The sequence below is a fragment of the Lagenorhynchus albirostris genome, chromosome 19 (assembly GCF_949774975.1).
Source record: "Lagenorhynchus albirostris chromosome 19, mLagAlb1.1, whole genome shotgun sequence".
Lineage (NCBI taxonomy): Eukaryota > Metazoa > Chordata > Mammalia > Artiodactyla > Delphinidae > Lagenorhynchus > Lagenorhynchus albirostris.
Window position 1 is genome coordinate 55,768,950 of NC_083113.1, and position 25,226 is coordinate 55,794,175.

The following is a 25,226-nucleotide window of genomic DNA, read 5'->3' on the forward strand; positions in this document are numbered from 1 at the left end:
GTTGGAGCCAAAAGCCACAACAGATGCACTCCCGTCCTCATGGTGCTGCCACAGTTCCTAAACCACTTCCCGGTCATGGAGCTTTTATTCTTTCCAGTGTGCCACTATCATAAAGAACCCCGGATGCCACATCTTCTCAGGACAGTCCTTCGAAACAATTTTTACTAAAATAGAGGAGGGGAAATGCCCAGCCCACAGGCATGGATTCCAGACTTGCAGTTTCGGGAGCAGACTAGCAGTTGGGTTGGTTGGAGCAGCCTTAGGGGATGTGCTCTGAGCTCTCACTGCAGTCAGGAGTTGTATTGAAGGCCTGTCAAAGAGGATTCCCTTCCAGTGAGTTAATCCGTAACAAAGTGTCCACAAGTCAGGAAAAGTAACTCACCTAAGGTCACCCAGGTAGCTACGGGGAGGAGCTGAGATGATGTCAGAGTCTGTGCGTCGGGCTTCCCTGGTGGTGCAATGGTTGAGAGAGTCTGCCTGCCGATGCAGGGGACATGGGTTCGTGCCCCGGGCCGGGAGGATCCCGCGTGCCGCGGAGCGGCTGGGCCCGTGAGCCATGGCCGCTGAGCCTGCGCGTCCGGAGCCTGTGCTCCGCAACGGGAGAGGCCACAGCAGTGAGAGGCCCGCGTACCGCAAAAAAAAAAAAAATGTCTGTGCGTCACCCACTGGCAATGCTGGCCCTAGTCATGGCCCCAGAAAGGATTGCAATAATAGCAGTAGAAATAACAACAACAACAATAGTAGTAATATCATAATAATAATAGTCTCTGCTGCTACTGTGTGGGCTAAGAACTATGCTAAGTGCTTTACATGGGTTACGCTTTAACCAACTTATTTACTGAAATACAGGGACATACAGAGAACTACACAGTTCACATGCCTACAGGCGGGTGAAATTTCTCAAAGTGGATACACCTGCGCTTCAGCCGCCCAGACTCAACAAACAGATTCCCCCCCATCCCCAGCAGCCCCCTCAGACCCCTCCCGGTCACCACCCACTTCCTAAGAGGTAGCCACTCGCTTGACCTCTAACTCTGTAGATTAGTTTTGTCTGTTTCTGAACTTTATAAAAACGGAATCCTACCACATTTATGTAAAATATTATTTAGTCATTTGAGGAAATAGTAGTGGCCGACCTCCTGTCACTTACTACCTGTCATGTTCTATTCTAAATTCTTCATTCGTATTATCTAAGCCTCTCAGCAATGGCAGGGAACGGGTGCTGTCACCACGGTCATCCTCATTTTGCAAAGGAGGAGCCCAGGCAGAGGGTTCCAGGCCCAGAGCTCACTGGTGGCAGAGCCAGGATTTGAACCCAGGCTGTCTGGCACTGGAGGCCACACTCTGAACCCCACCCTAATGAGGCACCCTTATCAGCTCCATTTTACAGAAGAGGAGACTGAGGCTCTGAGAGGTTAAACCACTTAACCAAGTCCTACACGTCTGGGTGGTGCAGCCACCGTCCAGCTCCAGGGCCTGACTCCAGCCTGTCCACCTCCCCCGCAGTCTGCTCTGTGACACTCACCCTCCCTCGTCCTTCCCCGCAGAGGTCTTCGCAACAGCCGGGCCACGGCGGGGGACATCGCGCACTACTATAGGGACTACGTGCTCAAGAAGGGCCTGAGCCATAATTTTGTGTCTGGCGCCGTGGTCACGGCCGTGGAGTGGGGGACGCCCGAGCCCAGCAGCCCCGGCGCCCGGGACCCCAGCCCCCTCTTCCAGGTGAATGGCTTCGTGACCACCGCGGACCAGAGCCAGCAGCCCTTCTCCCTATGCGCCCGCAACGTGGTCTTGGCCACTGGCACGTCTGACAGCCCAGCCCGGCTGGGCATCCCCGGGGAGGCCCTGCCCTTCGTCCATCGTGATCTGTCGGCCCTGGAGGCAGCCACGCGGGCAGGCACCGTGTCCCCGTCCTCGGACCCCGTCCTCATCATCGGGGCGGGACTGTCGGCGGCCGACGCGGTCCTCTACGCCCGCCACTACAACATCCCTGTGATCCACGCCTTCCGCCGGTCCGTGGACGACCCCGGCCTGGTGTTCAACCAGCTGCCCAAGATGCTGTACCCGGAGTACCACAAGGTGCACCAGATGATGCGGGAGCAGTCCATCCTGTCGCCCAGCCCCTACGAGGGCTACCGAAGCCTCCCCGAGCACCAGCTGCTGCTCCTCAGGGAGGACCGCCAGGCCGTGTTCCGGGACCCCCGGGGCCTCCAGAAGGTCTTCGGCATCGCCCTGGTGCTGGCCCTCATTGGCTCCCACCCTGATCTGTCCTTCCTCCCGGGCGCAGGCGCTGACCTCGCCACGGACCCCAGCCAGCCACTGAGCGCCAAGAGGAACCCCATTGACGTGGACCCCTTCACTTACCAGAGCGTCCACCGGGAGGGCCTGTACGCCGTGGGGCCACTGGCCGGGGACAACTTCGTGAGGTTTGTGCAGGGCGGGGCCCTGGCTGTGGCCAGCTCCCTGCTGAGGAAGGAGGCCAGGAAGCCGCCCTAGCACCTGGCCTGGCATCCTTGCACCCAGGCCCTAAAGAGGAGGGGAGAGCACCACGGCCCTGCTGGACGCAGAGCCCATCCCAAGATGCCCCAGTGATGGAAGGGGGCCTCTCCTGGCAGGAGACAGGAGCGGCCACGAGCCCATGCAACGGCCCTCTCAGATGAAGAGTGAGAAACCCAGGCTGCCAGGACTCAGACCAGGGTGGAAAGAGTGACCACAGGACAGGGGAGGCCCAGAGCTGTAACTGGGGGTGAGAGCTGCCGGTGTGAGCTGGGGTCACCGGGGCCAGCTGAGCACCGAGCCAGGAGGACCCCAGGCCCTGCTCTTCCCAGAACCGGGTCCCAAATAAAACCAGCGCCTGCCTGCACTCCTGTGTCTGAGGACTCTGTGCTTGGGGAGGCGGCCAGGTGCCCAGGACCTGCTCTGGGAGCTGGGGAGTGGGGGCGGGGGGAGAAGCACAGGGCCTGGTGGGAGAACGTCCTTGGGCTGGGGGGTTGGGAGTCCATGGACGGTGCCCCAGGAGGAAGGGCAGCTGAGTGGGAGCAGAGGAGACAGCAGCTGTGTTTGAGGAATGGGTGCTGGGGAGGCGTTCCTGCTCTGCCCACCCCTCCAGTCTAGTCCCAGCCTCTCCCACTCTCCCTCCAGCCACACTGTCTCCTTTCAGTCGGTCCTTCATGTTCCCCACACTTGCACCTGCCACAGGGCCTTTGCACAGGATAGTGTCTAGCAGAGGGCACTTTCCCCTCCTGTCTTTAACTCCTCTTCCTTCCACTCTCAGAGCATAAGGATCATTTCCTGTAGGAAGCCTCTTCTGACACATACCCCTCCATGGCCTATAGGCAAATTCCCCTCTCATGGCCCAAGGTGCCACCTCTTCATAACAGTTCAGTTTTAATTGTTCATTTATCCGTGGAATCATTCCAGTATCTGGCTCCGCCCACTTGGATGTAAGCTCAAGGAGGCCAAGGAACTCGTCTGTTTTCCCTGTCCTTGGAAGCCAGTGCCAGCACCAGGCCTAGCACCTAGCAGGTGCTCGTTTAATTCTTTGGGTCGGTGGGTGGATGGATGCGGGGAGTGAGGGGAAGAGGGTGTTCCGGAGTGAAGACTGGTTCTGGGCGTTGTTTAACAGGCGGGTGAGGGCTCACCGGGCGTGCACCTGGAGGAAGGGAAGAGTGAGTACCAGGGGAGTGGTGGGGGAGACCCCCCGTGCGTGGGCGCTGATACCCGGAGCCGGAGCCGGCAGAGGGCGCTCCGGGCTCGCCGGACACCGCGCTCCGGCCCCTGCGGCGGTACCAAGGCGGGGCGGGGCACCTTCCGAAGGGGGGGCAGCCCCCAGGGACGCACCCCCGCAGCCAGACCCCCAGGACCCCGCGCCTGTTGGGTAGCGTCCAGCCGCCGCGCCCGGCCGCGGGGGGTGGGGGCTGTGGCCACGGGGCACGTGGCTCGGGGTCCGGGCGGTGCGGCCCCTCCCCCACTCCCGTCCCCGAGCGCCGGCCAGTCCCCGCGCGGCCGCGGGGGCAGAGGGAGGGAGGGCAGGAGGGCGGGGCGCACGGGCGGCGCCGGGGAGGGGGTCGCGCGGGGGCGGTCCGCGGGCCGGGCGGGGGTCGGCGGGCTTCCGGGCGGTGGCGGCGGCGGGCGCGGCGCGATGTGCGAGCGGGCGGCGCGCCTGTGCAGGGCCGGCGCGCACAGGCTGCTCCGGGAGCCGCCGCCGCAGGGCAGGGCGCTGGGAGGGCTGCTGCGCTGGGTGGGCGCCAGGATGGGCGAGCCCCGGGCGCCGCTGGACCCCGCAGTCCCCGCAGCGGACCCCGGCCCCAGCCCGGGCCCCGCCTCGCCGCGCGGGGGCACCGCGGTAATCCTGGACGTGAGTACGCGCCGGCCGGGACCCCGAGCCCCCTCCTCCGTCCCCGCCGGGACCTGCGAGGCCCCCTTCTCCCAGGGTAGGGACCCCCCTGCCCCTCCCCCTCGGCGGTCCGGAGCAGGACCCGCACCGGCCCCTCCGCGTCCCAGAGCGCGGCCCCCTGCCCCTCTACCTCCCGGCGGGTCTCCATGCGAATCCTTTCTCGTCCCTGGACCGGGACGACCCCTTCCTCCCCGTCCCCTTCCTCCACTTCTGGGGATCTACACGTTCTCAGAGCCGGGAGCCTGGAGCCCCTCGACCCGGCCACCGCCCCCCTACTTTTGTTCTGGCCAAACCCTCATCTTTTTCCCATCCCGACACTTCATCCTCTACCCCCATCCCTTCCCGGGACGGGAGCCTCTGGCCGCTTCCGGCCCCCTCCTCCTCTCCATCCCGATTCCTGCCCCAGTCGTTACTTTTCTAAGACCACCTCCCCGCAACACACACACACACGCACACACAGGCACACACGCACAACCCCTAGGTCCGGGGCCACCTTTCTTGTCTTGGCTGTAGACCCTAAGCCCTTGTATTCTCTACCCTAAATACCCTTCCCCCAGGCACCACCTCTTTCAAAGTGAGGCCCCCTCCGCACCTCTGTCTTCCCCTCTCCTGTCAGCAGAGGCGGAGCCATCCCCCGTCCTCCCTGAGCCTGGACCCCTCTGGGGACCCCTATCCACTCTGAGCCCCGTCATTCCCTTCGCCACCCTCCCTACCTCACCTCACCCCCATCCATCCCCTCCGGGGCCCCACCTCGCCCTCCCACCCACTCCCCACCGTAGGAGGGAGATCCTACAGGATGGATGTCCCCGGTAGAGTGCTGGGGGGAGGTGGAGGGAGCTTTGCCCCCCAGGGGACAGCATGGCAGTGGGGTGTGCATGTCCCAGTGAGGGTGTCCTGTGTGGTGGGTGACCGCGGGCAGGGGTGCCTCTCTTGTGCATCGTGGGTTTCTGGGAGGTGTGTGTGTGTGTGTGTGTGTGTGTGTGTGACACATCGTTGTGAGTGGGGGGAGCGTGGATTTCCGCTCTCCCCTTCCTCCTGGAGCCCCCCCTTCCTCCTGGAGCCCATAGCTGGCTCTGGACGGAAAGGGCTGGGCAGGGAAGGGGGATCTGTGCTGTGAGTGCCTGTGGCTCAGTGCCCCCCGAAACAGGCTCACACACAGCCCGACACGCACTTGCACAGCTGAACCCTCTCAAAGCCCCAGCAGCGTTCACAGCTGAGAGTCCTGGGCCACCCTTGCAGGGAAGACCTGTCCAGACCTCTCCTGGTTCTCACAGGACTGGAGGTGGACTCTGGAGTCCTCGCATGCTGGCCATGAGCTGGCTCTGAGCCTCCATTTCCTCATCTGTGAAATGGGCTGATGAGCAGGCATGGGGGCCACATCACGTGGTCGTGTCAGCCACTTGTTTAACGCTCAGGCCGGCACGGGCACCTGAAGGTGGGACCCCTGCCTCCGGGAACCTTGCGGAGCAAGCGTGTGGGGTGCTGATAACTGCTCCCTTCTCTGCCTCAGCCACAGTGGCTACTGCCCCATGCCGAGGACTCAGGGTTCAGCTAAAGGAAGGGGAGATGTTTGAGAAGCTTCCTGAGCTGCTGCTTTGGTTTGTCACAGCCCCAGGTGTTTGCTGATGGATGCCTGCCCCGTTGCTTGGAGGGAGGGGCCTAGGGGGCTCTGTCCTTGAAGGGGTGATGGTCACCCAGGGGGGCCCTGCCTCTCCTTCCATCAGCAAGGCTTACTAGGTCCCAAAAACACCAGGAGGAGGAGTCATCTGGTTTCAGCTGAGGCTGGAGGGGATGGGGTTCCCCCCTCCCCCCTTCCCCCTCCCACGGCAGCCGGCAGCGGAACCTTGCATCTGCACCAGATTTCTGAGCTGCTGGCAGCCTACCCACTCCCCCACCCCCCAAATAATTCAGTTCTGCCCTGGCTGATCTAGTCATCAGGCCTCGAGGTTCCCTTAGCAGACACCTCTGTTCAGACTTAACCCAACCTCCCTGGAGGAAACCAGGCTCCCAAGGGGTCCTGGAGGGGGGATGTATAAGGCCAGCGGCTGCATCCATGGGACAGGAATTCTGAGTGTGCGACTTGAGCGTCCAACAGGGCGTGCAGCCCACAGACCCACAGCTCTGGAAGCACACACGCAAGCACGTGATGGGTGTGAGCGTGTGTCCACGCGCATGTGTGCGTGTGTCAGCGTGGCCGTGGGCAGGCTGCCGGCACAGAAGGGAGAGTGGGCAGCTGCTTCCGCGCAGGCGGCGGGAGGACCTCTGCCTGAAACGCCCTCCCGCCCCTGGATCCCAGCCAGGGTGTCTTCCCCGGGGAGGGAGAAGGGGGCCCAGCTTCCCCAGACCACCTGGGGTTGGGGACGGTGGTCAGAAGCCCGCCCCTTCCGGGCCAGCGCTGATTCGACCTCTCTTCTCTGCAGATATTCCGCCGTGCGGACAAAAATGGTGAGTTTCCCTCCCAGGCTGTCCCCTGAATGAGGACCTGACTCTTTCTGGTTGGGAGTGCAGGACTCTGAATCCTGCCTCTGTTCCTCAGTTTCCCCATCTTACAATGGCACTCCCCGTAGTTCCTGCTTAGTAGGGGAGCCGTGCCGATTCAGAGAGCAGGTGCTGGTGATGCTGTGATGCCTTGCCCGTGGTAAATCCTTGATGTTCTTGAATCTCATGCAGCTGGGCTGGACCAGAGCAACCCAGGCGGGGGCCCAGGAAGCCCCCAGCCTCACTGCAGGCCCTTCCTGGGCCCTGGCACACCTGCTCCTCAGAGCCACCTGATACAGTCGGTGCGGTTGCCCCCATTCTGTCAACTCCGTAGTGGCCCAGGGAGGTTCTGTGACTTGCCCGGGGTCACCCAGCTGCATGAAGACAGTCGAAGCTCTGCTGCGGACCCCAGCAGATTTCCCCACTTCACGCACCTTCCCGAACAAAGTGAGCACATTGTCGTGAATTCAGGGCCAGTGAATTCAGGACACTCCACTTCTCCTGACTTGCTGGAGATGTTCCACCCTGGACCTTTCTGGAAGGCAGAGGCCAGAAGCTAACAAGGTTTACTAAGGCCCATCTGAGCCTCACAGTGGCCACAGAGAGCGTTTGTACAAATACCATAGTCATTATTCTTGGGCCGGAAGCAACTCTCTGTGGACTCTAACCAAGGCACAGCCCCTCTCCAGGCCTCAGTTTTGCCATCTGTAAAGTGGGGTGATAACACGTAACCTGTCTGCTTCCCTGGGCTGTTGGGGAAGTGCAGGGAGGAGATGGGTGGTGAACTTTTTAAAAGAGAAGCAGGCAGTGCTCAGTGTTGATTTATTCATCCATCGAGAAAATACTACTGAAGTATCAAGGCCCGTGCTGGGGAAGGAGTGGGGAACAGATGGCCCATCGCTTGCCCACACCCCCCCCCCAGGGCCTTCAGGTCCCAGGCCCTCTCGTGCGTGGGCCGGAGGTCAAGATGGCAGCACTCTCCCGGGCCCCAGCACCCCTCCCTCCTGACCCTGGGAGTTACCGTTGAGCTATCCCCGCACTGTGTTGTGGGGTAGAGCATGAGAGCTTGGGGAACAGCCCTGGGCTGGAAGCTAGTACCCAGGGATCTCCCTCTCTCACCCACCATCCGTGGGTGTGACGGTGGCCACTCCCAGGCCTCTTGGGATACAGGACTGTCAGATGCAGCAATTCCCTACGGAGCACGGAGAAAGAGAGGGACGCGGTGGGGGGACTTGAGTGTCGCTCGAGAAATCGTCGTGGCATCGCGGCCTGAACAGTGTCAGACTAGAGAAAGGGGTTTGGGGGCCTCTCTCTACCTTCTCTTGTGCAGACGGCCTGGGATCATCACCGTGTGTTGGCCACGCCCCTCGGCAGATGACGAGGATTTTCCAGGGAGGGATTTGGGCTTGTCCCTGTCGTGGGCCCGGCCCACAGTAGGTCCTCAGTAAATGGCTGCTGGCTTACAGGTGACGGACTCATTCACCGCTGGGAGTGCGGTGTGTGTCCCTGGGATGCAGCCGTGTGGGTCTGGCTGTGCGTCACCATTCATGCTTTTGAGAGAGTGTGTGCACATGAGGGTTGAACGGCCGTTCTCTGACTGTTGCTGTACATACCAAGGGTGTGTGTGTGGAGCTGTGTGTGTGTGTGTGTGTCTGTGTGGGTGGGCGGGTGGCGCCCTGGTCTCCCTTCAGGCACGGATGGGGTTTCATCCTCGTTGCTCATCCCCCGCCCCCCTGCATCCCGGCCCATCAGAGGCCGTGTTTCCGCCCCCTGAGCACAGCTGCGGGGACCCTCGACTTTGCTCCTGCGGTCCCCACAGAGGCGGAGCCCAAGCCCACTCCTGCCCCTGGGGCCTTCGTCTTCCCGGCCAGCACCAGTGGCCGTGGGGGGTTGTCACCAGGGTTAATGGGGTGTGTGATTCTGGTTCCCAGGAAGCTTCCCGGGCCCCCGCTTTGCTGCAGGGGCTGCCAGGGCTCAGCCGCCTACCAGCTCTGTGACCTCAGGCAGTCACCAAACTCTCAGGGTCTCAGTGTCCCCATCTGTAAGTGGGGATCATCGTTCTAGTGCCCGCTTCAAGGGGCTGGCATGGGGGGTGGGGTGAAGCGCGGGTCTTGGCTGCTGTAAGGAACCAGCGAGCCCTCACACCAGCTGATGAGCATTGAGTGCCCTGCAACACGGGTCTTGGTTTGTCAACAAGTGTTTGATTCTCACCCCGTGCTTCACGGGGCGTTCACCATCGGGTGGAGACTGCCCGCAGCTGTGCAGCATCTATTAGGCACTAAGACGTTAATAGACCTCATGTGACGTTCCCTGGGCTCCTAGTGGGAGAAGCAGCATCACCCCCCACCCCTTTTCTATGGGTGTCAAAAATCAAGGCTCAGAGAGGACAAGTCAGAGATCGCAGATGCTCAGGTGGGGAGCATGGCGGGCGGTTCTGACTGAGCCCAGCCTAGTTTGCCAACATCGTGTGGGCAGGGAATGGATGCCGGCTCTGCCGCAGTTGTCCACGGAAGCAAGATGCCGGCCCGTGGCCCCCGGCCGCGGGTTGGAGTGGAATCGGCCTTTGGGATCACAGGTACAAGGGCTTCGGCTCGGGCTGGCCTGGCCTGGTGGCTCCCAGGACAGAGGCATCTTCGTGGAGGTGGAGCCGGAGCCTGGGCGTGGCCCCCGCGGGGAGGCAGAGAGTGGGGTGCCTGCCGGGCAGCCTGGGCTGGAGGACCTGGAAGGGTGGTGTGGCGGCCGGTGGAGGGGTGGGTGCCAGACTGCGTTTCCTCCAGGGAACAGGGACGCTGACAGACTCCTGGCATTTGAAAGGTCACTGCAGCAGAGGCTGAGCTCATGCTAATTAGTGAGGACACCTGCAAACGGCCCACTCGGGCGGGGGGGGCGGGGCGTCCCGGAGGTGCTAGGCGCTCTCGCTCGTCTAATTGGACAGAGGCCCTGGCGGATGTTGCTTCCCTCAGTAGCTGATCTGGGTTCAGTAGGGCTGTGGTGGGACTTTCAAGCTAAATGTCACCGAGAAGGCTTTGTGCTCGGGAGGCCTGGCGGGCCTCTCTCTGCCTGTTCTCCTGAGTGCGGACTGGATGGAGGTGCCTGGATGCGCAGAAGGAGATGGTGGCAGGGATGGTGCCGTGCCCGTGGCAGACGTGACTAATCAATCACAGCACGCTTCCACTGAGTCCAGACTTGGCTTCGGCTTTTCCATGTAGCCCTGTGGCTGGGGGTCTCCACACAAGACCCTGCCCCAGGTTGGGTCGGGAGCATGGACTCAGGAGCCAGGTGGCCTGGGTTCGACCTCCCGCTGAGGGACCTGGGCAAGTCCCATAACTGCTCTGTGCCTCTCTGCTCTGTGGAGGTGATGGTATACCTATGTGGTGGGGTGTTGTGAGGACCAGATGCGTGAACACACAGAGCCTGTGTGTCTGCCCTGGTTCTGCTCCCTGGCTCCTGGGTCGTCATCAGTCTTGTTAAAGGAAACCTGGAAAGTGTCCTCTTTCACAGAAGACAAGGACCATAACTTAGCATTTATGTATGTCACGGCTGGTATCGTGCACTGTTTATGGTTGGTTTCTGGGTCTTTATGTGTGAATGGGGGGGATTGTTTTGTTTTGGGGGGACTCTGGGTTTTGAAAGTTAGAAATTCATTCTCCCGTCTGTGACATTAAAACATGAGCCGGGAGAATTCCCTGTTGGTTCAGTGGTTAGGACTCCGAGCTTCCACTGCAGGGAGCGCAGGTCCGATCCCTGGTCGGGGAGCTTAAGATCCCGCATGCTGTGCGGGCGGGCGAAAGAAAACGAAAGAAATCTGAGCACCTGAGACAGGAAGTTGGAGGCACGCCGGACATTGCCGCCGCCCCCCACGTGCAAGCCCGTGCCCGCTCTCCCATGTTCCCCGTCTCTCAACACGGGCGGAGCGGAGCCCAGCGCAAGGCGTGGGCATCTTCTCCCTACTCAAAGTTGCCCTACTTTGAGCCCCTGCAGAGCTGTTGGCCGCAGAGATAGAAGCTCCAGAGCCTTTGAAATGGACGAGTGCCTTCTGCCTGGGTCCAAGTAGGTCTGCCGCGTCTGATTGGGCGGGTTGTGCCCTGCTCAAGGGCAGCTACTCGAGAGAGTTGAGGGCCTCAGTCCAGCCTGCGCGGCCCTCCCCTCACGTGCTCTGATGCTGTACCACGTCGCCCCACCCCGCCATCAGGAAGCGCGTTTCTTTCTAATCAACACAACGTGCCACGTGGGCTCTCGAGGGCTTTGACTGCAGACTTGCCAGAAGTACTGAAGGGGGTCTGCAGAGAGGGGCTGGGGCTCACCCGTTTCCCTGGCCTCCGCTGTCTCCCACAGATGCGGCCCCTTTAAGGAGGAGCAGGAAGCTAAGATCAGTGAGGAGGGGGCTGTGGCTTCCGGGATGGGATGGGGAGGTGGGTGTACTGAGCAGGAGAGCCCAGGTGGGAGGAGCAGGGGCTGGAAGCTTGGGGAGTCGCTGGAGTTCTGCTGGGAGCCCCTCTCTCAGGGGCCCAGCTGCCCCCAACCCATGAGAACTTCCCCAGCAGATGCTGGTACCCAGGGCAACCGCAAGTGGAGGCCGAAGAGGTGAGACGGGGAGGGAGGCGTTGGGACAGATATGTCAGCTGTGAGGGCCCCTTGTCCAGAGCCCAGCCCCTCCCCATCCCAGAGCCCCAGGCCTGGCACCACCTCCCCCGGGGTTTGGCATCCTCAGGGCTGCATCCGTGGCACGGTGAGTGCCACCGTTGGCAGCGGGCTCACGTCAGACCCCGTGAAGGCAGAGTGGAGAGGGGTCATTCCCTCCCCAGAATCCGGACCCGGGTGCCGAGGCGGAGATGATTAAAGTGTGCGGAGGTGTTCTGGGTTTTTGGAACCAACAGAGAGGGGTTGTCAGACTACCTCCATGTGGTCAGGTGACTGGGAGAAGAGGTTGCCTGACAGGCTCAGGTGTGCTCTATCTACCTGTTGACTGTGGGGCTTAATGAGCCCCAGCATTTGCTGGTCTGGGGATTATCTGTAAATGGTGTTGGTCTGTTGGTTTGGGAATTAGCTAGATGAGGCTGTGATCTCCGTGAACTGGAGCTGGCTGGTTAATTTGGATTAGCGGCACCGGCAGGGATGATCTGAGCTGGGGTTTATCTGCTAGTTTGGGGTTTATCTGCTACTTTGGGGTTTATCTGCTAGTTTGAGTTGGCTGGTTAATTTGGATTCGTGGCACCGGCAGGGATGATCTGAGCTGGGGTTTATCTGCTAGTTTGGGAATTAGCGGGGCAGCCGGGGATTACCTGGCTGGAGTTTCTCTGTTGATTTGGGAATTGTCTGGGTCTGGGGATGTCCCATCTGTTAAACACCAGCTGCTTTCCCCTCACCCCTTCCTCGCAGATGACGGGAAGTTATCCTTGGAGGAATTCCAGCTCTTCTTTGCAGATGGCGTCCTCAACGAGAAAGAACTAGAGGGTCTCTTCCACACCATCGACTCCGACAATACCAAGTGAGCTAAGTCCTGGGGGCTGGGGCCGAGAGGCAGCGTTTCCCTTCTCTCGCAGTGGCCAGTCTCCACTGCCCACTCCCCTGGAGGCACAGAGACCTCAAAGTCCCCAAACCAGCTAAGAAGTCCCATCTGTTTGGCCCCGACTGGCCGGGGCGATCTGGGGAGTGGACAGGTTGATACTGCATCGGCAAGTGTTTGTCTTTTCTGAGCACACATGGCGAACCTGGGAGAGACCGTAGATTTGCAGAACATACACCGGATAACGAAAGGGAGAGATGAGCCACCTTGACCTAGTTCGGACCCCAACGCCTTGGGCTTAGCCCTGGTCTCACCGCGAGCTCTGTGATCCTCTCCGGATCCCATCTTAAACCAAACTGTCCTCACTCTGACCTGAACTCTCCTTCTCACCCTGTACCTAATCACCTTTTCTCCAACCCAGCCGGAACCCTAACCTGTGTCTCAGTCAATCCCAAACTCCGGCCCCAACCCTCAAACTCTAAATCCCTGAATCGAGTCCAGAGTGCGCGTTGTAGTCGCACACGCCGACCCTTCCCAACCTGAACTCCAGCTTTGCCCTCTCTGAGTGATCCCCAGGCAGGTGAGGCCCGAGCCCCCTTCTCCACTCCACCCCTGAGTTCCTCGGGGCTGTTTGGAGCAGATTTGATAAGCTGGGGTCCCCTGCGACAGGCTAGAGATGGTCTGGACGACGAGCTGCCACCAGGCCCGTTGGCAAGGGACACAGCATGGGGCCGCCTGGGGCCAGAGGTGGGGCTGAGCGTCCTGGGAGCCAGGGTGGGGCAGGCGGAGGGGGAAAGGCCCCTTGAAAGAAACGGCTTCCTGCCGCAGGCTCCAGGGGAGGCCTTTGTTTCTGGAGCGAGATGGAGGGTGTGAGCAGTTCCTGCAGCGCCCCAGGGAGCTTGAAAGGGGAGCTTGAAAGGGCTGCGGCAGGTGCCTGTGGGTTATTCATCGTCGTTCGGGCAGCTGGGTCTGGGAGGAGGCGGCAGTGGTGAGCGTGTGTGAGTGCGGGTGGGCGGACTTACCACTAGCAAAGCCCAGACCTCTAAACACCTTTGGGTGTCTTCTTTCCAACGTTCCCCAGATTGTGAGCCGTAACCATCCCCTCCTTGGGGTGCTAAACAGGTTTTCTGCCCAAAACCGTTCACACGGCTCAGAAAGGTCGGTGAAATGCTCCTTTGAGCACAATTAAACAGGCTTCGTTTCTGCAGGACTTGGCAGCACTTTTCACCAGGTGATGCGGATTTGGGGAACCTCCAAGACAGAGTTTGCAGGGCCTTTTCCCAGAAGCCTCTTGACGAAGCCGGCACACTCTGTAGGCCGGCATCTCTTAGTGAGGGAACTGGGGCCCAGAAAGGGAAGGTCATCAGAACCTGCCCAGAGCTCAGGTCCCTTGGCGTCCGCCGCCAGCGCACCGCCCCGCCGTGTCTGCGTTCTGAAGCTGCCGCCTGCGCCTTCCCCGGCGTGGGTGGCCTTCTCGTGTTCAGCCTCCTCTGAGGAAGGACAGGAGGATCCCAGGCCTAGAGTGAGAGCAGGGAGGGCAACCCGCACCCCCAGCAGAGCCCAGGACCCAGCAGGCAGGGATGCCCGGGGCAGTGCGTCGCGGGAGAGTTCTGCTGACAGCCTGTAATAGCCGTGGGCCGTTCCCCTCGCTTTTCCCAGCCCCCGGTTTAGCCCCATCGGCTCCTGATGTGGTGGGCAGGCTCTGGGAGAGGAAAGGGGTGGCGAAGCGCGGTGAGGGGCTCAGACAGACGCACGCACATGGGACCCTCTGGAGGGGGCGGCGTCCTTCACCTGCTGTTCCCGCACCTGTAAAGCCGGGGTCGCTGTGCCGGCATATGGGGTGAAGAGAGGAGAGGCCCAGGAGGTGTTCTGCCAGCCACACTGGGCTGTGCTCGCTAGGGAGGGCAGGAGGGCGGGAGGCACGGGGCAGGCCAGTCTCTGAGTCCCTCTCATTCTCTGTCTCTGCAGCCATGTGGACACCAAGGAGCTGTGTGGTAGGTGCTGGCTGTGCAGGGACAGAGGCTTGGCTGGGGTGTGTTTTCTGTGAGGGGAGGGGACTGGGGAGAGGCAATGAATGAGGGGCACAGATGGGATTGGTGGGAGGGCCCAGGGGGAGGGGCATGATCCTCCTATGACCTGCGACCCCTGCCTTCCTTTCCCTCAGATTACTTTGTGGACCACATGGGGGACTACGAGGACGTCCTGGCCTCCCTGGAGACCTTGAATCACTCTGTCCTGAAGGCCATGGGCTACACCAAGAAGGTCAGCGGGCATGGGTGGCCCTTGAGGGTCCAGGGCTTGAGTGCTGGTTTGGGTCTACATTTCCCCAGAACATCCTCGCGCAAGGGTGCCTGGATTTGTGATGACAGGTGTTGGGCGAATCTGGCTCTGAAGTGGGCTTTGCTTGGGGCTCCTAGAGAGAGTGAGGGAAACTGTGAAGTACCTAGAGTGGCTTGTTGAACGGCACTGTCTAGCAGTGTCTGGTTCAGAGCGTGAGGCCCTTTCCCACAGTTGGGCTTGATCCTGGGATGGAGTCCTAGGAAGGGAGCGGCAGTCACCCTGAGGACTCCGGGGCCTTGGACAGGTGTCAGACCTGACGATGCCACGCCCTTTACAGGGTTAGGGATGGGGTGGGATGGGGGTGGACTTGAGCATCTGAACTTGACCGGGAATCTGAGGGTGTCTGGGGTGAGAACGCCGTGTCCAGACGAGGAGACGTGAGCTGGGCTGTGGGTCCATTAGGAGTGTTGGGAGGGAGCCGGGGGCAGGACTCTGCGTGTCCTGGAGAGAGGGCTCGGGTGTGGCTTCAGAGTCTGTGCCCGCAGGCCTGTCACCTCCTTGTTGGCATTTATGCCCTGGAGGAGGGCAGAAGGAGGGAGATGGGGCAGGTTGTGGGCTGGGCGTCATTGTGGCTCAGATGGGCATAAGCAGCCCGCCTCCCAGCTCCGTTTCCCACCTGTGAGTCTGCACTGACTCTGGCTGGTGCTTCTGGGGGGAGCAGTGGGGTGTGTTCCTTCTCTGTATCCACGGAGAAGAGTCACCGTGAATTTCCCGAGGCTGTATGACAGCCAGGATTAAACGCTCACTTAATCCCCCCAGCAGCCCTGTGGGTAACGACAGTCAATCATAACTATAAGTGACATAACCATGGAAACATAGCTTTCATAACTATGGAAACAGGCTTGGAAAGGTGAACCCTGTAGGGTCGTAGCCAGACAGCCAGAGCTTCCTGCTGAAATGGGAGGGGAAGCTGAGTCAGGGACCTGGCCGGAGGTATGGAGCACAGCATGGGACCAAGCTGACCAAGGCGTGTAGGAGGGAGTGGGCCACGCTGTGATGGACGTGTAATGCCCAAGGAGCTGTGGGAGCTCCGGAAAGACCAGCCCCACCTGCTGGTTGAGGCCAGGGAGCTTAGCTGATGAAGTCAGCCAGACCAGGCTGAAGGACCCCAGCCAGTCACTTCTCTTTCTGAACCTCAGTTTCTCCATCTGTGGAATGGGAGCATTCATAGAAGGCAACATGGAAAGCCCCCAAGCTCTGGAACCCTTGTGCAGTGTGTCAGCCCCAGCCCCTCTCCTCACGGCTGAGTGAGGCACACTGGTTGCCCACATGGGACTCCTTGCGATTGAACTCACCGCCTTGAGCCTCAGTTTTCAAATCTGGGAATGGAGCCACTGGCCAGCAATGTTGTCTTCCGTATTAATAAAACGCATACTTGTTTCTTGGTCTTTGGGCATAACTATTCAGAGATGGGACACAATTCTCTATCAAGAGACGATTTTATTTTATTTTTTAAATTTTATTGGAGTATAGTTGACTTACAATGCTGTGTTAGTTTCAGGTATACGGCAAGGTGATTCAGTTGTACATATATTCATTGCTTTTCAGATTCTTTTCTCATATAGGTTATCACAGATTATTGAGTAGAGTTCTCTGTGCTATACAGTAGGTCCTTGTTGGTTATCTGTCTTATATGTAGTAGTGTGTGTATGTTAATCCCAAGCTCCTGATTTATCCCTCCCGCCTCACCACGTTTCCCCTTTGGTAACCGTAAGTTTCTTGTCAATACCTGTAAATCTGTTTCTGGCTTTTTTTAATCTCTTCAAAATATTGTGGTTTTTTTGGTTGTTTAAAACTTTCTATCAGAGTATACTTGGTTTACAATGTTGTGTTAGTTTCAGGTGTACAGCAAAGTGAATGTTATATGTATATATCCATTATTTTTCAGATTCTTTTCCCATATGGGTTGTTACAGAATATTGAGTAGTGTTCCCTGTGCTATGCAGTAGGTTCTTATTAGTTATCCATTTTATTTATAATAGTGTGTATATATTAATCCCAGCCTCCTAATTTATCACTTGCCCCCATGTTTCCTCTTTGGTAGCCATAATTTTGATTTTGATATCTGTGAGTCTGTTTCTGTGTTGTAAATAAGTTCATTTGTATCATTTTAAAAAAAATTAGATTGCACATATGAGCGGTATCATATGATGTTTGTTTTTCTCTGTCTGACTTCCTTCAGTTAGTATGATCTCTAGGTCCATCCGTGTTGCTGCAAATGACATTATTTTGTTTTTTTTATGGCTGAGTAATATTCCATTGTATGTATGTGCCGCATCTTCTTTATCCATTCCTCTGTCAATGGACACTTAGGTTGCTTCCATGTCCTGGCTATAGTAAATAGAGCTGCAATGAACATTGTGGTACATGGCTCTTTCTGAGTTATGATTTTTTCAGGGTATATGTCCGGTAGTGGGATGGCTGGGTCGTATGATAGTTCTATTTTTAGTTTTTTAAGGAACCTCCATACTGTTCTCCATAGTGGCTGTATCAATTTACATTCCCACCAACAGTGCAAGAGGGTTCCCTTTCCTTCACACCCTCTCCAGCATTTGTTGTCTGTAGACGTTTTGATGATGGCCATTCTGACCGTGTGAGGTGATACCTCTTTGTAGTTTTTTTTGTTTTTTTTGGTTTTTTGGCTGTGTTGGGTCTTTGTTGCTGCGCGCAGGCTTTCTCTACTTGCAACGAGCGGGGGCTACTCTTCGTTGCGGTGTGCAGGCTTCTGTTGTTGTGGAGCACGGGCTGTAGAGCACAGGCTCAGCAGTTGTGGCGCACAGGCTTAGTTGCTCCGCGGCATGTGGGATCTTCCCAGACCAGGGGTCGAACCCATGCCCCCTGCATTGGCAGGCAGGTTCTTAACCACTGTGCCCCCAATCCCTCTGATTGTAGCTTTGATTTGCACTGCTCTGATAATTAGCGATGTTGAGCATCTTTTCATGTGCTTTTTGGCCATCTGTATGTCTTCTTTGGAAAAATGTCTACTTTGATCCTCTGCCCATGTTTTGATTGGGTTGTTTGGTTCCTTTTGATATTGAGCTGTGTGAGCTATTTGTATATTGTGGAGATTAAGCCCTTGTCAGTCGCTTCGCTTGCAAATATTTTCTCCCATTCTGTGGGTTGTCTTTTTGTTTTGTTTATGGTTTCCTTTACTGTGCAAAAGCTTTTAAGTTTAATTAGGTCCCATTTGTTTATTTTTGGTTTAATTTTCGTTAGTCTAGGAGGTGGATCAAAAAAGATATTGCTGCAATTGCAAAGAGTGTTCTGCCTATGTTTTTCTCTAAGAGTTTTATAGTGTCCAGTCTTACATTTAGGTCTTTAATCCATTTTGAGTTTATTTTTGTGTATTGTGTTAGAGAATGTCCGAATATCATTCTTTTAAGCTGCTGTCCAGTTTTCCCAGTGCCACTTATTGAAGAGACTGTCTTTTCTCCATTATACATTCTTGCCTCCTTTGTCATAGATTAGGTGACCATAGGTGAGTGGGTTCATCTCTGGGCTTTCTATCCTGTTCCACTGATCTACATTTCTCTTTCTGTGCCATTACCATACTGTTTTGATGACTGTAGTTGTAGTATATTCTGCAGTCAAGGAGCCAGATTCCTCCAGCTGGTTTTCTTTCTCAGGACTGCTTTGGCTATTCGGGGTCTTTTGTGTTTGCACACAAATTTAAAAATGTTTTACAGGGAAGCCCAGCCATTGATAATTTGATGGGGATTGCATTGAGTCTGTAGATTGCCTTGGATAGTACAGTCACTTTGACAATATTGATTCTTCCAATCCGAGAGCATGATATATCTTTGCATCTGTTTGTGTCATCTTCGATTTCTTTCATCGCCGGCTTACAGTTTTCAGAGTACAGGTCTTTTGTCTCCTTAGGTAGTTTTATTCCTAGGTATTTTATTCTTTTTTTTTTAACATCTTTATTGGGGTATAATTGCTTTACATGGTGTGTTAGTTTCTGCTTTATAACAAAGTGAATCAGTTATACATATACATATGTTCCCATATCTCTTCCCTCTTGCGTCTCCCTCCCTCCCACCCTCCCTAGGTATTTTATTCTTTTTGATGTGATGGTAAAAGGGAGAGGATTTTAACATCTACCGATACAACCTAAAGCAGTTTGCAGGATTTTTGCTGTTAGAGTGTACCAAAGGCTGCATGATTTCCTAGTGATGGTGGTGATGCTATGATAGGTTGTCACAATGGTGACTGGCATTTCTTGCATGTTTTCTAACCAGTTTTTGTTGGGAGAAGTGCAGCTCGTTGATTATTTCAAATACGTCTCTTGCATCCACTGATTTAGGGTGACTCACTTGCTTTTGTAGATAGGCAGGCATAGCATCAGGGTTAACCAGTGTAGTTACTGTCTTCATTTCTGATACGTGTTCCTCCTGTTTCTCTGTTGTGTCCTGCTGCGTTTACCCTGAATTCTCACACATTGTAATGGCGCTACGTCAGACATCCTTGTTTTGCTCCTGATGTTCAAATGCATCTCTCTAGTAGTTCTTCACTAATTATAATATTAATAGCAGCTCTTATTTTAGAAACCTCTTCAGTCTGATAAAAAATATTTTTGTGTTCCCTTTGTTAAATGTTGCCTTAGCGGGTGGTAGTGAATTTTTTTTTCAAACGCCTTTTTGGTATTTTTTTTCAGGGATCATATGATTTTTCTTAAACTATTGATGGGGTGGATTCTATTATTAGATTCTCTCCTATTGAACAGTCCTTAGCTTCCTGTGATAAACCCTAATTGGCACATTATTCTTCTACCACGTTGCTGAATCTTGTCACTAGCTGAGTGTTTTATCTCTGTCTCTATCAGGAATTGAGATTGGGTGATAGGGGGTGAATTGTAGGTGGTTTTGAATATCTTTCTGTGTGTGAATCAGCTTCTCTAACTTAGGATCATGTTTCTATTCAAAAATAGAAAGAATTAATCCATAGGCTTGGGTGGAGGTACTAAGCAGGGGGAGGGGATTATTATAGTAGTGATTTTAAAGTCAATCCTAATTTTAGGTAAACTTTTGGTGTCCATTTTAGTATATTTTTAAACAAAACTGCCATGGACATGTTCAGTTTTATGATCGATGATGCATAGTATGTTCTTATGATTTTTTTTTTTAATTCTAAAACATTGAAACAAAACAGGCACATGACGCAGATTACGTTTAATAAAACATCTACTGTTACAGCTCAGGTCTTGATTTAAATTTTGTACTATTTTGCTGCATTTAAACTTCTATTTAACAGAGTTTTGCCTGTTTTAATTAGTTGTTTCTAGAAACGAGCCCCTGACATGTTTATTTAAATTTAATTTATACAGTATGTTTTCTCCTGTATTTATTTTTTTAATTCTTTTCTTTCCTTAAAAAAAACTTTTGTATTGAAGTATAGTTGATTTGCAATATCGTGTAAGATTCAGGTGTACAGCACAATTCAGTTTATATATATATATATATATATATATATATATATATATTCTTTTTCAGATTCTTTTCCCTTGTAGGTTATTAGATAATATTGAGTAGCATTCCCTGTGCTATACAGTAGGTCCTTGTTATCTGTTATATATATAGTAGTGTGTATATGTTAATCCCAGCTTCCTAATTTATCCCTTCACCCACCACCCTTTCCCCTTTGGTAACCATAAGTTTGTTTTCTGTGTCTGTGAGCCTCTGTTCTGGAAATAAGTTCATTTGTGTCTTTTTTTTTTCTGTTAGATTCTACACGTAAGCGATATCATGATATTTGTCCTTCTCTGTCTGGCTTACTTCACTTAGTATGATAATCTCTAGGTCCATCCATGTTGCTGCGAAGGGCATTATTTCATTCTCTTTTTATGGCTGAGTAATATTCCATTGTATATATGTACCACATCTTTTTTATGCATTCCTCTGTCAGTAGACATTGAGGTTGCTTCCATGTCTTGGCTATTGTAAATAGTGCTGCAGTGAACATTGGGGTGCATGTATCTTTTTTTTTAATTTTTATTGGAGTGTAGTTGATTTACAATGTTGTGTTAGTTTCAGGTGTACAGCAAAGTGAATCAGTTATACATATACATATATGCACTCTTTTTAAGGTTCTTTTCCCATATAGGCCATTAGAGAGTATTGAGTAGAGTTCCCTGTGCTGTACAGTAGGTCCTTATTAGTTATCTGTTTTATATGTAGAAGTGTGTACATGTCAATCCCAATCTCCCAATGGATCCCTCTCCCCCCTTACCCCCTGGTAACCAGAAGTTTGTTTTCTACATCTGTGACTCTGTTTCTGTTTTGTGAAGAAGTTCATTTGTACCCTTTTTTTAGATTCCACATATAAGCGATATCATATGATGTTTGTCTTTTTCTGTCTGACTTAATTTCACTCAGGATGACAATCTGCAAATGGCATTATTTTGTTCTTTTTTTATGGATGAGTAATATTCCATTGTATATATGTAGCACATCTTCTTTATCCATTCCTCTGTCGATGGACATTTAGGTTGCTTCCATGTCCTGGCTATGGTAAATAGTGCTGCAGTGAACACTGGGATGCATGTTTCTTTTCAAATTATGGTTTTCTCTGGGTGTATGCCCAGCAGTGGGATTGCTGGGTCATATGGTAGTTCGATTTTTAGTTTTTTGAGGAACCTCCATTCTGTTCTCCATAGTGGCTGTATCAATTTACATTCCCACCAACAGTGTAGGAGGGTTCCCTTTTCTCCACACCCTCTCCAGCATTTATTGTTTGTAGATTTTTTTGATGACGGCCATTTTGACTGGTATGAGGTGGTACCTCATTGTAGTTTTGATTTGCATTTCTCTAATAATTAGTGATGTTGAGCATCTTTTCATGTGCTTTTTGGCTATCTGGATGTCTTCTTTGGAGAAATGTCTGTTTAGGTCTTCTTCCCGTGTTTTGATTGGATTGTTTGTTTTTGATACTGAGCTATATGAATTGTTAATATATTTCAGCATTTAATTTCTTGTCAGTCGCATTGTTTGCAAATATTTTCTCCCATTCTGTGGGTTGTCTTTTCATTTTGTTTATAGTTTCCTTTGCTGTGCAGAAGCTTTTAAGTTTAATTAGGTCCCGTTTGTTTATTTTTGGTTTTACTTTCATTACTCTAGGAGGTGGATCAAAAAAGATATTGCTGCGAATTATGTCAAAGAGTGTATGTACTGCCTATGTTTTCCTCTAGGAGTTTTATAGTGTCTGGCCTTACATGTAGGTCTTTGATCCATTTTGAGTTTTTTTGTGTGTATGGTGTTAGAGAATGTCCTAATTTCATTCTTTTAAACTGCTGTCCAGTTTTCCCAGCACCACTTATTGAAGAGACTCTCTTTTCTCCATTTGTATATTCTTGCCTCCTTTGTCATAGATTAGGTGCCCATATGTGCGTGGGTTTATCTCTGGGCTTTCTGTCCTGTTCCATTGATGTATATTTCTGTTTTTGTGCCAGTACCATACTGTTTTGATGACTGTAGCTTTGTAGTATATTCTGAACTCAAGGAGCCTGATTCCTCCAGCTGTTTTTCTTTCTCAGGACTGCTTTGGCTATTCGGGGTCTTTTGTGTTTTCATACAAATTTTGGAATTTTTTGTCCTAGTTCTGTGAAAAATGCCATCGGTAATTTGATAGGGATTGGATTGAACCTGTAGATTGTCTTGGGTAGTATGGTCATTTTGGCGGTATTGATACTGTATCTACTACTGAATCTATTGTATTTATAGTTTTTATCATTATTATTTCCTACCACCTATTTCCTTTGGTTTATTGTTGTTGCTATATACTTTTTCATATGTGAAAAGGAATGCTTAAAATTTTTTGGATAATAAAGTTTGAAAGTTTAGAAATCTACCTTTGAATGATACTTTCACTGCAGTGATAGATTTTAGTATATAGGATTAATATTTCCTCTCTCAATATTCTCTAATAGTTTGTTATATCCTTACTTATTTCTCATTTCATGGTATTAAGATAAAACCAAGTAACCAGTAGTTTGTATTCTGTTTTTTTTATTTTTTTGAGATTTCTTCACTGCATATTATTTTGACTTAAAAAAAATTTTTTAAATTTGGTTGTGCAGGGTCTTAGTTGCGGCAGGCAGGCTCCTTAGTTGTGGCATGCAAACTCTAGCAGCATGCATGTGGGATGTATTTCCCTGACCAGGGCTCATACCCAGCCCCCTGCGTTGGGAGCGTGGAATCTTATCTACTGCGCCACCAGGGAAGTCCCATATTATTTTGTTTTTACAATTCTCCCATAGATACTTGGGAAGAAGGTGTGGATCATACTTTCAGAGTATAAAATCTGAAAATAACTATCCCTTCTTTGTTGTGAAATATATGTTGTTAAAAGACAACTTTGTAAAAAGGTAAAGTTGTCTCTAGTACAAATATAAAGTATACACACGTGAAAGATTTTATTTAACTCCTTAATTTGAGAACCAGTAAGATGATGTTACACTGTCTCCAAGGAAAATTCAAAGAACATTTGCCATGTATATAGGCAACCAGGAATTCTGAGATGAATCTGTGAATAAATGCAGAATTGGTCACTGTCCACAGGACAATAGTCAGTTGAATTCTGCCAGGCAAAATTCATATGCATTTCTGTGGATGAGAATTACTTGCATTATTGTCAAGTTTTTACATGCTAGAGTTTTTTGTTGTTTTGTTTTTAAATTTTATTTATTTTTTGGCAGCATGGGGTCTTCATTGCTGCACGCAGCCTTTCTGTAGTTGCGGCGAGCGGGGGCTACTCTTCGTTGCGGTGGCTTCTCTTGTTGCAGAGCAGGGCTTTAGGTGCACGGGCTTCAGTAGTTGCGGTGCGTGGGCTCAGTTGTTGTGGCTCACGGGCTCTAAAGCACAGGCTCAGTAGTCGTGGCGCACAGGCTTAGTTGCTCCGCAGCATGTGGGGTCTTCCTGGACCAGGGCTTGAACCCGTGTCCCCTGCACTGGCAGGCGGATTCTTAACCACTGCACCACCAGGGAAGTCCTACATGCTAGAGTGTTAAAAGTAGCTCCCAAACAAGGAAAGACCTAGATAACCTAGAAGGGTGTATTAGACGAGGAACCAGTCATCTTTTTTGCCCATTTTAAAGACATTCACATTTTCCCAGTAATGCCCTTTACAATAGACATTTATTATTTCCAATTTATCTGTCCTGTGGGACACTGGTGAACTAATTTCTCACACTAAATTGTGTTTTGATATTTAATCTTTAAAATTCTAATATTTCCTTCCTGTTTATTTAGCCATGCCGTTTGACGCCTATAGACCTTGTTGTAATACTTTTGTTACCTAAATGGTACATATTCAATATTCAAAATTTAGGAAGTAGAGAAAAATTTCAAATCACTCCTAATTCCCACTATCTCTGACCACTGTTACCACTTTATTACCATTGAGCCTTTTTTTCTATGGGTATTTCTCTAATACACTTAAAATCGTTCTGTGTACAAAAATTTTTCTGCTTTTTTTCACCTAACATTTTAACAGACACCTTTCCCATGTTAATAAAACTGTTTAAAAGTATCATTTTAAGTATTCTTCCTTAAATTTACATACTATTCCTGTTCTTGAAGATGTTAGATTATTTCCAGGTTTTTGCTATTATCAATTAACACTAACCTTGAGACATCAGTATTTGTCCACATTTTGCATTATTTCTTAAGAATAGATGATCAAAAGTAGAGAATTACTGGGCAGTCTAAGGCTCTTGATATAACGTAGAATTGCCTTATAAAGTGGTTTTATTCATCTAACCCCGCAGAGCCGTACTTGTAGCGATATCCTCTCCCATTGCACAAAGATTTAATAATGCACAAAGATTTAATAATGCACGAAGATTTGATAACGTCACGTCCTTGTAACGCATTATGCCTTCTGCTGTTTATTCTTACCCTTTTAAGCTTGGTTAATGCTTTCCCATTAACTTCTACCTTCATTGTGGTATCGCAGCTTGTCCCAGTCATTCAATCAAATTTGGTAGCAGAATCTTTGCACAGGCTTTTCTTTGCAAATCCTTTGGTGCTCCTTTGCTTTATATATGCTTCCAGATGGACCTCGTTTGGTCAAATCTGGGACTGTGTCTTTACGTGGGGCAATTTAGGCAGATTTTCTTTATTGTTATGATCTGTCTGGCCTGGCTGCTGTCATAATCTTAAATGCTTCCCATTTTTTAATGATCCTTCGTCTTTCTTGACATTTTACCTTTTGGTAGTCTGCTTTGTGTATAGCATTGATTATGATTTCAAAGGTAAACATTCTAGTTTTCATTTTACTAGGGACTTCTAAAACATACATTGTTAACACTCTTAATCCTGTTTTTATACCTGGCTAATAACACTTTCTGTTCCCTCTTGTGAAATTAAAACAGTTTTTGAGGTGATTGGCTCTTTTCCCATACTTTGACACTCTTTATTCCCTGAATCCAATGTGATTAAAATTTAACTATTAGTGGTCAATGTTTTTCTTTCCTAACCTCTGTAACCTTCATTTTCATTCGGGCGATCA

At 52.1% G+C, this 25,226-nt stretch overlaps 2 protein-coding genes across 11 annotated transcripts in view; both read left to right on the forward strand.

Moving 5' to 3' along the window:
* Nucleotides 1–2,863, forward strand: part of OSGIN1 (oxidative stress induced growth inhibitor 1) — a 55,262-nt gene extending 52,399 nt beyond the window's left edge. For all 10 annotated transcript variants that reach the window (XM_060131683.1, XM_060131686.1, XM_060131684.1 and 7 more), the window contains one exon: nt 1,548–2,863. In XM_060131683.1, coding sequence (XP_059987666.1) covers nt 1,548–2,496 — 949 coding nt within the window. In that variant the 3' untranslated portion in view covers nt 2,497–2,863. The remainder of the gene's footprint in view (nt 1–1,547) is intronic.
* An 823-nt stretch (nt 2,864–3,686) lies between these two features.
* NECAB2 (N-terminal EF-hand calcium binding protein 2) overlaps nt 3,687–25,226 on the forward strand; it is a 38,600-nt gene continuing 17,060 nt past the window's right edge. The window contains exons 1-5 of the mRNA XM_060131694.1: nt 3,687–3,785; nt 6,817–6,841; nt 12,254–12,362; nt 14,349–14,374; nt 14,545–14,642. Coding sequence (XP_059987677.1) covers nt 14,562–14,642 — 81 coding nt within the window. The 5' untranslated portion in view covers nt 3,687–3,785; nt 6,817–6,841; nt 12,254–12,362; nt 14,349–14,374; nt 14,545–14,561. The remainder of the gene's footprint in view (nt 3,786–6,816; nt 6,842–12,253; nt 12,363–14,348; nt 14,375–14,544; nt 14,643–25,226) is intronic.